Source organism: Podarcis filfolensis (assembly GCF_964270895.1).
Source record: "Podarcis filfolensis genome assembly, chromosome: 17".
In the NCBI taxonomy this organism is placed as follows: Eukaryota; Metazoa; Chordata; class Lepidosauria; order Squamata; family Lacertidae; genus Podarcis; species Podarcis filfolensis.
In genome coordinates, this window is record NC_139621.1 from 19,393,246 (window position 1) to 19,406,163 (window position 12,918).

Below are 12,918 nucleotides of genomic sequence, written 5' to 3' on the forward strand. Positions count from 1 at the left end.
TTGTCAGGTGCTCAACAACCCTCCCTCTGTTTGAGGTCCTCGGTGGGCAACACAAACAGGAGGTTTAATCTAACCCTTGGTGGTCTGCCATGCATGCCCGGTGGGCTACACAGTTGGCTTGGAGGACCTCCCAGTTCAGCTAGCCTGTGCCAACATGCTCCGAAGTCTTCAGAGGGAAGGGAAGGAATGAAAAAGCCACTTCCGAGCTAGGGAGGAGGTGGGGTTGTGGGCTTCACGCCCCTCCCCACACTCGCGGGGGCTGGCTGATAGCCCCCGCGATACTAGGGGAATCCTCGGATGCGTTATCCCCCTGGCCAGCCAATCGGCTGGCCCGGGAGGCATGGCCGGCCCTATTTAGGGCCGGCGCGGCTGAGGATCTCCCTCTTTCCACACCTCAGCTGTTCAGGTTTTCCCTCCCCTCCCACCTGTTAGGCTAGGCTCTCCGACTTTGCTATGGACTCCGGTTGGTCGCCGTCGAGGGGCCTGGTAGGAATTTTTCCAATTGGCAGATTGGCACCAGCCACTTGATTTTCGCCTACCTGGTAGCAAACCATCACAACTCCTCGGTATTGGCGGTTAGGCATTGGTAGGGGTATTGTTATGCAGATGAAGGGGGAGGAAGCGCCATCACCTTCTACCAAATCAAAGGGTAGTCCAGAAAAGAATTCCGGGGGGCGTGGCCTTATCCTAAGCCAATGGAGGTGTGGCCCCATGGCACGCCCCCGAGCGGTGACCCTGGGGGAGCTCCTAGTTGATGTGCATCAGCAGGACTCCCCCTACTGGTGGTTAACCCTTACCGGTCTTCAAGCAAGCAGGCTGAAGCCGGTTAGATGATAGGACCAACGCCTAAGCCAATACCACTCAATTCCTGTAATCAATAAAGTTGTGGCCTAATTTGACCCATTAACTCTAATATTTGTGTCTCGTGTCTTTATTTCCAAGGGGGGAGGCGGGAACTCGCCACGCAACACAGAAGGTCCTCTGCATATTATCAAGAGTTTGGGACTCTTGAAAGAGATGTTTCTCCTAGACCAGGGGTGGGGAACCCCCTCCAGATGTGGCTGAACTACAACTCTCATCCGCACCAGGAAGTATGGCCAATAGCCAGGGGTGATGTGGGTTGCAGTTCGGCAACATCTAGGGGTTTAAAATTTCCCCACCCCCGCTCTAGAAAAGGAACTCCATTTGTACCAGGAATGGAGAGTTTGTGGTCCTTGAGATGTTGTTGGATTCCAGCTTCCACCAATACCAGCTGTTGAGGGCAAACACTCCTGGGAGGGGGACGACAGACTCCCAGTACCTCCGAGCATCTCCCAGTAGGCACATCTCTGGAATGGCATGTCCCTTCACTCCAGAGTGTCACCCCTCTGCGACACTTCTCATATGAAAAGTGCACACAAGTCTTCTGGCATCACACAGCAAGAAGATAGAGACATCCGTAAATCTAAACTACGTTTTATTCACAATATACACAGAGAATCCATAATCACGTCTGTGTTCTCCAAACTCTGGCAGAAACAGAAAGCATACAGCAAAAGCGAAAGTACAGTCCAATAACACTCTCAGACAGGAGAGATAAGACAGTCTTCTGTTCCCACACTCTTCTCAGACATCTCATGTGATTTATACTAATCACACTAGCCAGCATCAGCTTACATAAAATCCTAACATCCTAACATGACCAATGGTCAGGGATGATTGCGTGGGTGGTTCCCTAGTCCAAATGGCTGAGAGGTTGCCTGCTCTTGATGGGGTTACACTTCCTCTGAAGGAGCGGGTATACAGCTTGGGGGTATTCCCGGATCCTGTGCTGTCACTTGACACTCAGGTGGCCTTGATGGCACGGAGTAGTGCTGGGCAATATCTAGTTTTCAACATCATGACATATCACCGAGGGAGGGGGGCTATTGGGTTGTTGTTTTTATGAACTTCCTGCAGCCAATCAGAAGCCACACTCCAAAAGTCAAACGGACTTCCAGAACGGATTCTGTTTGACTTCTGAGGTACGACCGTATATAAATTCAATAAATAAATAATAAAAAACATCACGATATACCGTTTGATCATGATGACTGAAATAAGGATGGAGCTATGTAGAGCTATGTAGAAGGGATGTGGGTGGCACTGTAGGTTAAACCACAGAGCCTAGGACTTGCCGATCAGAAGGTCAGTGGTTCGAATCCCTGCAATGGGGTGAGCTCCCATTTCTCGGTCCCTGCTCCTGCCAACCTAGCAGTTCGAAAGCACGTCAAAGTGCAAGTAGATAAATAGGTACCGCTCTGGTGGGAAGATAAATGGCATTTCTGTGTGCTGCTCTGGTTCGCCAGAAGCGGGTTAGTCATGCTGGCCACGTGACCCGGAAGCTGCACGCCGGCTCCCTCGGCCAGTAAAGCGAGATTAGCGCCGCAACCCCAGAGTCGGTCACGACTGGACCTAATGGTCAGGTGTCCCTTTACCTTTTATGTAGTGGCATTTGCTGGCTTCAATGGGTTCCCCACATCATGATTTTTGCATAACAAGCAAACTCATACACATCATGAGTCATGATATATTGCCAGGTCAAAAATGATGAAAACAATATCACGATATGGACTTCAAACCGGTTTTGGATGATATATTGATATATCATCGCCCAGCCCTAGTACAGAGTGCCTTTCATCAGCTTTGGCTGGTGTCCCAGCTGCGCCCCTGTCTGGACAGGGAGAGCCTAACTTTTGTTGTCTGTGCTCTGGTAACCTCTAGGTTAGATTACTGCAACACATTGTATGTGAGGCTGCCTCTGAAGACAGTTTGGAAACTTCAGCCGGTGCAGAATTCAGAGGACAGGTTGCTCTTTCGGGCAAGACAGTTTGAGCATATAACGCCAATCCTGGCTCAACTTCACTGCCTACCTAATAGTTTCTGGGCTAAATTCAAAGTGCCTTTGTGAGGTCTCACAAGTGGTAGGTAGGACCTTATTAAGACTAAGAGGCAAAAGGCCTGAATGCTCATTTGAGGAAGGTGTCAAGTCAAGCAAACCCACCTGTGTAAAATCGGGATCCTGCGATGAGTTACTGAAATCTCTAAACATTCCTGCAGCCTCAAGGTATTTTCTTATGTGCCTAATCTTATCTTCATCACGGCCTAAAGCAGATGGAAAGAGCCAATCAAGTTGCAGCATTTCAAACAAGCACAAAGACAACAACTTAGAATTCCACAATCGAATGTTTAGGTCGCCATGTAGGATTTGAATAGAAGATTATTAATATTGTTACTTATTAAATTTGTATGCTGCCCGTCATCTGAGGATTGCAGGGTGGTTAACAATATAAGAACACAAAAAGATATCCGCTTCTGAGCCGAGTTCATAATGCCAGTGAATGCACAGTATTGGGAATTATAAATAAAACATTTCATTGTCTATATCAGCATTTCATTTTGTATGCAAAATTCTTGCCATGACTAAAAATGGAAGTGGATGGTTGTGACGGAGGATCTTGCCTATTGTTTACTCTGCTCTTTATATGCAGAGATGTCCTTAATATTCCCAAATCTATGATTTAATAGGATTATTGATGCCGGCTCCCTTGACCAATAAAGCGACTGGACCTAAAGGAGTTCCTTTAACTTTACCTTTATTGATGCCTCAATGTCACATATTAGGGCTATGGATTCTTTAGAGGCTCTTATTTAAATAACACATATGTTTATTTTTTTTAAGGTGACTTCAAAATAGATCAATCAGGGTTACAAGACAGGTTATATTATTTGCCTCATCAAACAAAGAAATCCCTTTTTAAAAAATAGTGGAAACGGTATGATCTGAACACATATCCCTATTTTGTTTTTTTGATGACATAATTTTATGCTGTGAACCACCCTGAGATCTACAGATGAAGGGCAGTGTACAAATTATAATGGTGATAATGATGGTGATAATACAGTCGTATCTTGGATCCCAAATGCCTTGGTACTCTGATGTTTTGGCTCCCGAACCCGAAAGTGAGTGTTCCGGTTTGCAAACGTTCTTTGGAACCCGAATGTCTGACAGGGCTTCCGCCGCTTCTGATTGGCTGCAGGAACTTCCTGCAGCCAATCAGAAGCAGCACTTTGGTTTCCAAACGTTTTGGAAGTCGAACGGACTTCTGGAACAGATTCTGTTCAACTTCCAAGGTACGACTGTATGTGCATTTCGTATTTCTCTGAATGTGTGTAAATTTGAGGTTTCAAAGTGATGAATTAAACCACTTTCAATCACCTAATCAGATCATAAACAATACTAAAGGACAAACCCCTCCATTATTTCATTTTCTTCTAAGGCACAAAAAGCAGTGAATATTGACCCAGTTCAGATGTATCAACAAGCCATAGTTTTTCTGTTACTGGAAGAAGGAAGTATCATACACTGTCTGCTCCCCTTCTTTGTGCATGAAGAGGAAACAAGATATTTTTTCAATTAGCTTTTCTAACAAATCTCATTTGAAAGATGGCAAACTGTAGCTTGTGCAATCTATAGTTTGTTCACGAATCAGGATAACCAACAAACTATGGCCACAGTTTGCCTTATACGGGTGCCAACAGGAAACTGCAGTTTTATTGCAAACCTCAGCTGGAGGTTTTTCATCTCACTTCCTCCTGTAATATGCAAGGTGGGGGGGGGGGAAGCATCGTTGCCTGCTCCTTCTCAAAATGGCAAACCATGGCTTGTCATTATATGCAGAATGGGCCACACAGATATTGACACTAGTTTATATATGCTGGGGTTAAAAGCACTCAGTCCAACTCATCGTAAACCCAGCAGATCCATTTTCTCTATTTCAAGCGTCCAAGTGTCCCCCTGAATTTTGCCACCTGTTTGACACTCACCTGTTTGAAGCAGGTACTTGATGCTAACTTCATCAACTGGGAAGAAGGCAGCAGTTGCTCCATATTCTGGGCACATGTTGGCAATGGTGGCTCGATCAGCGATGGACAACTGAGTCACCCCAGGCCCAAAGAACTCAACAAATTTACCCACGACCCCAACCTGGCGAAGGTGCTGTAACAGATTAAAAACTGCACTTAGAACCGTCTGATATAAATTGTATTCTAATAAAAGAGGACAAACTCAAAAGCTGCCAGCATCCCAATCCTAACCAGCTTTCCACTGGCTACCGCTTAAAAATTTTCAAGCGATCATTGTGTTAGTTTATCTCAGTAATCCCTACAATGGCTCCATAATGTAGATCAATTATCATCAACTCAGTACTGCAGACTGAGGGTTGGAAGAGGCTGAGTCACTAATTTGTGAATAAGGGGAGATATGAAGGGAGAGTTTCTTGGCTCATAGCATGGCTCTTAGGTCAGTTTGCTCCATCTGATGAAGGACAGCGGTACATAGACATCTATTTTGATTTTTAGTAGGAAACATGAGATCTGTCAACCAGACCCTGATGTGAAAGACTTAAAATCAAATCATTCTCAGCCCAGAAATTAGCTCTGAGCATCATAACTTAATATAGCTCATAACCCTTCCACACAAATATTCACTCCTGGTTATCTCAGTATAATTGAGGGAAGCGTAATTTTCATGCTGCCATTGTTAAACACAAATGGGGGTCAGAAATCAGCCAGAGATCTAATGGTAGATCCAGATCTATTTTCTGCCCATTACGGAAGTAATGGCACCCTCTCTGCTCCCCTGCCCCGCATCTATGATAGACATGTTTCTGGAATTAAGGGAAGATCAAATCCCTAGAAAATGGACAACAGTGATTTTGGCCATCGTGGTGTTGCACCATGTGATTACCTTGGTAACGGTGAGCACAATGTCAGTGGATGTGACAAGTGGTTGAGGGCTACCTATCAATTTGTAGCCGATCACCTCAGGAAGCACCATGCTGATTGGCTGGCCCAGCATCACCGCTTCTGCTTCAATTCCCCCCACGCCTGCCAACGAGGACAAAGACAGCATTAAACGCAACTGTCTCACTGCCTGATGACAAACAAGAAGGATATACCGTATTTTTCACTCTATAAGACGCACCAGACCACAAGACTAGTTTTTGGAGGAGGAAAACAAGAAAAAAAATATTCTGAATCTCAGAAGCCAGAACAGCAAGAGGGATTGCTATGCAGTGAAAGCAGCAATCCCTCTTGCTGTTCTGGCTTCTGGGATAGCTGCGCAGCCTGCATTCACTCCATAAGACGCACACACATTTCCCCTTACTTTTTAGGAGGGAAAAAGTGAGCCTTATAGAGCAAAAAATACGGTAAAGCTTCAAGGCAGAGAGAAAGAAAATTCCAATGGAACAGAGAAGATAGGGCTGTCTAGGATTGCTGCCAACATTGTCATACGAGCAGGATGGATGAAGTACTTGTGGATATACTTATTATATTCCACAGCAAACAGCTCCTGCTTTGCACTGAATTTACCTAAAGCAAAACTGCTTTAGGTCTTAAAAAGCAAAAAGTCTTAAAAAGGTTTATCCCGTTGCATCGTCTGCATGTAGACAATTTATTAGCTGATCAGGCAATCCTTTTACACCTTCAGGGGAAACACAACACCGCAAACCCCCATCTGGAACTGGAAAGAGAGTCAAACCTTTGGCCAGCGCCAAGTCTGAACATTCCTCAGAAACATTAACTTCGCTGTTTGGGTTCTCCTTAAATGGTAGGGATTAGACTGGTATTAGGTGGGTTTTCAATTGGATTTTAATCTTCCGTGGATTTAATCTTTGGGGAGGTCTCTGCCGCTAATGTTGTGCATAGATTTGTACGGAGGGAACATGTAATTGCTTTAAATGTAGTTAAGAGAAATGCGGTTCGGTGTTTTTAAATGCAAAGGTTGGTCCAAATGCCCATCTTCACCTGGGCATTTTTGCAGCAGTCCTTTTCAAACGTTTTTAAAACAAGAGCACCACGTTTTCAACTAGTTCTAATGATTATCTATTTGGGGCAGGGAGGAGAGAGAGAAACAGAACTTTGTTTACCTGCAACTCAACATAAACCCAAACCACTGAATAGGTCAATCAAGTTCAAGGGCACTTACCCCAGCCAAGGACGCCTAAGCCATTAATCATCGTGGTATGTGAATCGGTGCCCACCACGCTGTCTGGATAATAGTATCCACTCTGATCAAAGACAACTCTTGCCAAATACTCCAGATTCACTTGATGGACAATCCCAGAGCCCGGGGGAATAATCCTCATGTTCTGGAAGGCTTGGGAGCCCCACTGGAAACACAAAACGGAAGAGCCGCTCTCTCTTAGACATAGTCAAAGAATGCCCTTGGCAGCATTGTGTGTTTCCGAGCATAAAAAAACCTGTTATCTGGTACTGGGGGTGGGGGGTTTGGAAGATCACTAAGCAGAAGATTCTGTCCCAGGCCCCACCTCACAAGCTGCTAGGGCCCCACTATTTTTGAAAGCAGCATGTGAAAACTGTAAAATCAAGGCAGCAAAATTAAAGCTACCCAAGTCAGCCTTGTTGTGGATGGATGTTGGGCTCAAAAGCCAGCCCCAGAAACTGCAAAGTCAAAAATCTGATCCCTTGGTGTTATGTACTGAAGTTCTCACCCTGGGCTAGCAGGGGGATACTGTAGATAGTTATGCAAATGAAGGATCAAAAGTGACGTTCAGTGATTGGATAGTTTTAGAAAGTTGTTACAGTAACGTGGTACTGAGCTCTATATAAGCAGGCTGACTGAGCCCTTTAGTTCAGTTCTGTTCTGGCCTGTGAATAAACAAGAGCTGTTTGAAGAATCGCTGTGTCGTCTGATATGTTCACCCACAACTTAACACTTGTGTTTCCACACATGTTTAGAAGATAAACTTGGCAACATTGGTCAAGGCAAAAACAACAACAACTCTAAATTGGTGGTCAAGGAACACTTGCTCGTTTCTCTGCCAACCCCAGTTGTCAGTTCCCTTCTTCTATGGGGCCAAGGTCTTTACAGGACTTAGGCTTCTTCCCTGGCCAGTTGCATCTTCCAAGACAGAAGTGTAGCCATTTTCACTTCCTAAACCGCACGGACTGTCAGCAGTCAGCCCAGCCTGTGACATGCTCTTTTCCCTGGTGACCACTAAGGAAGGGGAAGGGAACCTGTGACTCTCAAGATGTTGCTGGACTTCAACTCCCACCACCCTGACCACTGGCCATGCTGGCTGAGGCTAATGGGAGTTGGAGTCTAGCAGGATGTGGAGACCACAGGGCTCCCCAATCCCTGTACCAGAGCCAACCTCTGCTTTGACCCATCCATGCACAAATGGGGGATCTTTTGCTGTACCTTCAAGAATTCAAATCTTTCTTTGTTCCTCTCAAACTCCAGATCCTGATTCTTCTGCAAACTGTCTGGCCTGCAAACAAAATATGTGGGTTATCAGAGCGGTACACCTTTAAGAGGATGCTTCGCAAGGTCCAACGTGTGTGGGCAAAAAAATGTGAGGGAGAGCAAGAAACAAAGGAAGGTTTGTTATTTATTGAGCTCAGCTGTTTTATGCTCTTTAATTACCTTGCACCAGGGAGCTAGAAACAAGCGGTGAAGAGAGCTTAAGTAGCTTTTGCAGTAATTCCTACTGTCTGGCTCAAGTGCTAATTCCATGCTGAATGTAGGCATATTTGGCAGGGTCTAGCCTGAATGTAAGAGGGGTGGGAAGTGTTCTAAAACATTAATTATATCAGCAGCAGGGGACGGGAGGACGGGGATAACATTTCTTCTTATGTTGAGCTGTCAAAATTGGTTCAGTGTTTTGAAAATGTCCTGTGCCTAACTCTCTGTTGGGTTTCTGCATCTGTTTCTTGTTTTCCCCACCCCCTACCCCCTTTTTTTTAAAAAAAAAATCCTGCTGGACATAAACTCCATTGCCATACCTTACCTTTTATTAAAGTCAACCTGGATGGAATGATCAATTACTAAATCAGCAGGGCAGATGGGGTTGATTTTTTCCGGGTCTCCGTCCAGAGCCTTCACAGCATCACGCATAGCAGCAAAATCCACCACTGCTGGGACACCGCTGCAACGGAAGAATGAAGGGAAAGGAAGAAAGTGTATATAAATTAGCAGCCCAGGTGTTGTGCTGTTTTGCAAATGAGATCTTAAAGCCAAGCACACACAAAGAAAGAAACAATATTAAAAGGCAACAACATACAGAGGTCCAGAGCTGGAAAACAACAACAACAACAACAAATGGGATTTTTTGGGGGGGAGTCCCTTCCAATCCTACAGTTCTCTAATTCTATGAAAAGGTCACTTGAATTAAACTGGAGATTCAGCTATAAAGCTGCAAATATAACATTTTAGGTGCATTATACAAATGTGACATTAGATGGTGCTGGTGAGCTAATGGTAAATTCCATATATATTTTTAAACGTGTGTTTTTTTAAAGGATTTTCACAGTGCTTTTTATATAAGTGTGGATTCAGCCTGACTCACTATGGATAATTTACCAAACAAATAAGCTATGTGCTCACATTCTCCTCCCTCCCTCCTCCCTTGCAGTTTCACTTTCAGTTCGAAGGTTAATGCTAAGCAAAATTTACTGTGATAGCTAAATTGGCAAACTATGGTTGGCACCAGACCTCTGAACTCTGCTCTAAAATGCACATACTGATTATATGTGGTTTCCTAATGGTTGGGGCAAGGCAACTTATCTGCTCAAGAATGCAGGTTTAAATGTATAACTTGGGCCGGGGGGGGCACTGTTCAGCAGATTCATTGCCAGCACTCAACATGGTAGCACTGTAACCACCACCTAAAATTACTGGTGGTGGTTGCAGTAAACATCACTTTCTGGGGGAATTGGAAACAAGAAACTGGTACAGCGCCCTGATCTCGAATGGGAGGAGGTTCTGGATCAGGTCCCCAATGTTGTTGTTGCTTTTCTTCAAAACGAAGGACACATGTTTAAAAATGTGACCCGAAATTTCAGCCTGTGGCCTTAACAATGTATTTTCCATGTTACATAAAAATGCAAGCGCGCCATCACGCTATTGTCAGGGCTTCAGGGAATCCTATCCCTCCCACGGTGGGATGCCAAAAAGCAGAAAACCAAGAAGAGTTCTTACCAAGTAGCTTATTCAATATCCACACACAGAGAGACGAAGGAATGCAGTCTCTCTTAGATAATGGTGTTGCTCCAAGTCCCACCCTCTCAGTCCCTCCTATTCTATGTCACCCCTGCGCCGGCTGATCTGTGCTTTCTGCCTCTGAGTTTTCTGTTCTGCTACTCTTAAGGCATGCCTGGATCTGGAAGAGGGGGGCCAGGGATGCTAAGAAGAAGAAGAAGAGGAGGAGGAGGAGGAGGAGGAGAAGGAGGAGGAGGAGGAGGAGGAGGAGGAGGAGGAGGAGGAGGAGGAAGAGGAGGAGTTTGGATTTGATATCCTGCTTTATCACTCAAGGAGTCTCAAAGCGGCCAACATTCTCCTTTCCCTTCCTCCCCCACAACAAACACTCTGTGAGGTGAGTGGGGCTGAGAGACTTCAGAGAAGTGTGACTAGCCCAAGGTCACCCAGCAGCTGCATGTGGAGGAGTGGGGAAGCAAACCCAGTTCACCAGATTACAAGTCTACCACTCTTAACCACTACAGCACACGGGCTCTCTTTCAAGAGACACCGAGTCTGTTACCTGTCTCTCCCCAAGTGCTTCTTCTTCCTGCTGCTCTCCCCTCCCCCCCCCCAGCTTCTTGCCTCTGAACTATGCCCTTCTGCAAACCGCTGTTCTAAGTCTATACTGTCCTCCTCTTCTTGAGAAGCTATAGAGAGAGGAGAGGCTGTTCCCACCATTCCTCCTCAGTCCAGCCCCTAACAGCTGTGCTGGGCCACAAAGAGGTGGCACTTCAAACTACTGAGCAACAAGAGGTGATGGATAGGCAGTCCAGTCAAGCAGTGGAGGACAGAAAGCTCCCCGTCTCTGTAATCTAGATCCCCAGGTTGGCTGACACTATCACCAATCATCTTCCTCCTACCCAGCCAGCTTGGGAATCCATTGCTTATGCCTCCGCTGCTTATGCCCCCAAATGCTCTGCCAATTAGGATGAAGAGTCAGTCTGGTAGGAGGAGGAGAACAGGAATGAGGAAGGTGGTCAGAAGAGGCAACCAGATAGCCTCAAAATCCATTTCTATAGCTGCCACTGATTCCCAAGCTGGCTCAACGCAAGCTCCTGGCCACTTTCCTCATTCCCATACTCTCCCTCATGCCAGACCGAGTCTTCATCCCAATCAACCAGGCAGTAGTACAAAAAGATCTAAGCCCTTTTGTGATTCTTCTGAAGGATACTTCATTTTGGACTTTGCACCTCTTAGCAGGCTTGTGGTGGTGAAATTCTGGAGACGCAGATCACAAAACGAGTTCATGGTAAAAAGGTCAAACTAGGGTGAAGAAAAGTTCTAGTCTGGTATGGAAAATATCCCCCCCCCCCCGCAATAATATTTATTGAGTTTCATAGAAAGACATAACTATAGCATAATAAAAAAAAGAAAGAACAGTAGTAAAAAAGAAGAAAAAGAAAAAAGGAAGCAGAAATTTAAAAAGTAAAATGTTACAAACCCCACATATATCTCCACATAGATAAAAAAGACTTAATTAGTTAGTTAAACTCCAGTTTCATTAACATATTACTTGACTTCCTCAAACCTCTTCCAACTGAATTTCCTTGTAATAGAATGTAGCAGTTTCCAATATCATTATTTCATATAACAATATTCCAGTTATAATCAAATTCCCTGACTTTTCTTAGTCTGGTATTGAAAATAAACCAGATAGTACCAGAGATCTATTTCCTCAGGAAGCTGTTTTACCACAGAGCCTAGGACTTGCTGATCAGAAGGTCGGCGGTTCGAATCCCCACAACGGGGTGAGCTCCCGTTGCTCAGTCCCTGCTCCTGCCAACCTAGCAGTTTGAAAGCACGTCAAAGTGCAAGTAGATAAATAGGTACCGCTCTGGTGGGTAAGGTAAACGGTGTTTCCGTGCGCTGCTCTGCTTTGCCAGAAGCGGCTTAGTCATGCTGGCCACATGACCCGGAAGCTGTATGCCGGCTCCCTTGGCCAGTAAAGCGAGATGAGCGCCGCAACCCCAGAGTCAGTCACTACTGGACCTAATGGCCAGGGGTCCCTTTACCTTTATATATATATGTGTGTGTGTGTGTGTGTGTGTGTGTGTGAATGAAAATGCAAAACAAAGAAACCTCCAGCCCTGATTTTAAGCATTGCTTTGGAAATACAGGAATCTGAATCTGAAATGGACGCCTTGACGATAGTGACACTGGCAACCTTCCCTGCAATCTTTGAACCTCTGGTTCTAGGAACAAACACACTCTCAATTCAGATGACGTATCTGTGCGTCTGTTTATCTTTCTAACTCAATACAGTCTGTTGCAAACCCAGTTTGGGAGAGAACAGATTGCCATACCAAGGAATAGATTGGCTAACTTCAGGTTTGCATTTATATATATAATATCTCTCTCTGTGTGTGTATACAAAATAATTTTTTATGAAATTTTCAGTTTTACAATTTCAAATAAACATTTTACAAACTTTAAAATATCCAATGACTTCCCTTCTTCTCTTTCCATGGTTCATTTTAAATATCATACATCCCTGCATATTTTAGTGTAACCATTCAAATCAGTTTCCCACTCTTACATCCACACAAAAATATATTCTGTTGAATTTATCTTATCTTAATGCTGCCAGCACTTTCAGGTGTACGTATACAGTTATTTTCCATATATTCAATAATTTTTTCCCAATCTTCTTTAAATGTACTGTATGTTCTTCTAGTAGTTCGAAAGCACGTCAAAGTGTAAGTAGATAAATAGGTACCGCTGAGGTGGGAAGGTAAACGGCGTTTCCGTGCGCTGCTCTGGTTCTCCAGAAGCGGCTTAGTCATGCTGGCCCCATGACCCGGAAGCTGTACGCCGGCTCCCTCGGCCAATAAAGCGAGATGAGCACCGCAACCCCA

At 44.9% G+C, this 12,918-nt stretch overlaps 1 protein-coding gene across 2 annotated transcripts in view; it reads right to left on the reverse strand.

Moving 5' to 3' along the window:
• Positions 1 to 12,918, reverse strand: part of ACO1 (aconitase 1) — a 49,286-nt gene that overhangs the window by 19,429 nt on the left and 16,939 nt on the right. For both annotated transcript variants that reach the window (XR_014542987.1, XM_083593107.1), the window contains exons 4-9: positions 8,835 to 8,972; positions 8,246 to 8,315; positions 7,010 to 7,193; positions 5,768 to 5,907; positions 4,846 to 5,017; positions 3,023 to 3,123 (exon numbers count right to left, since the gene is read on the reverse strand). Coding sequence is in view for 1 of the 2 variants with exons in the window: in XM_083593107.1 (XP_083449233.1) it covers positions 3,023 to 3,123; positions 4,846 to 5,017; positions 5,768 to 5,907; positions 7,010 to 7,193; positions 8,246 to 8,315; positions 8,835 to 8,972 (805 nt within the window). In the remaining variant the exon portion in view is untranslated. The remainder of the gene's footprint in view (positions 1 to 3,022; positions 3,124 to 4,845; positions 5,018 to 5,767; positions 5,908 to 7,009; positions 7,194 to 8,245; positions 8,316 to 8,834; positions 8,973 to 12,918) is intronic.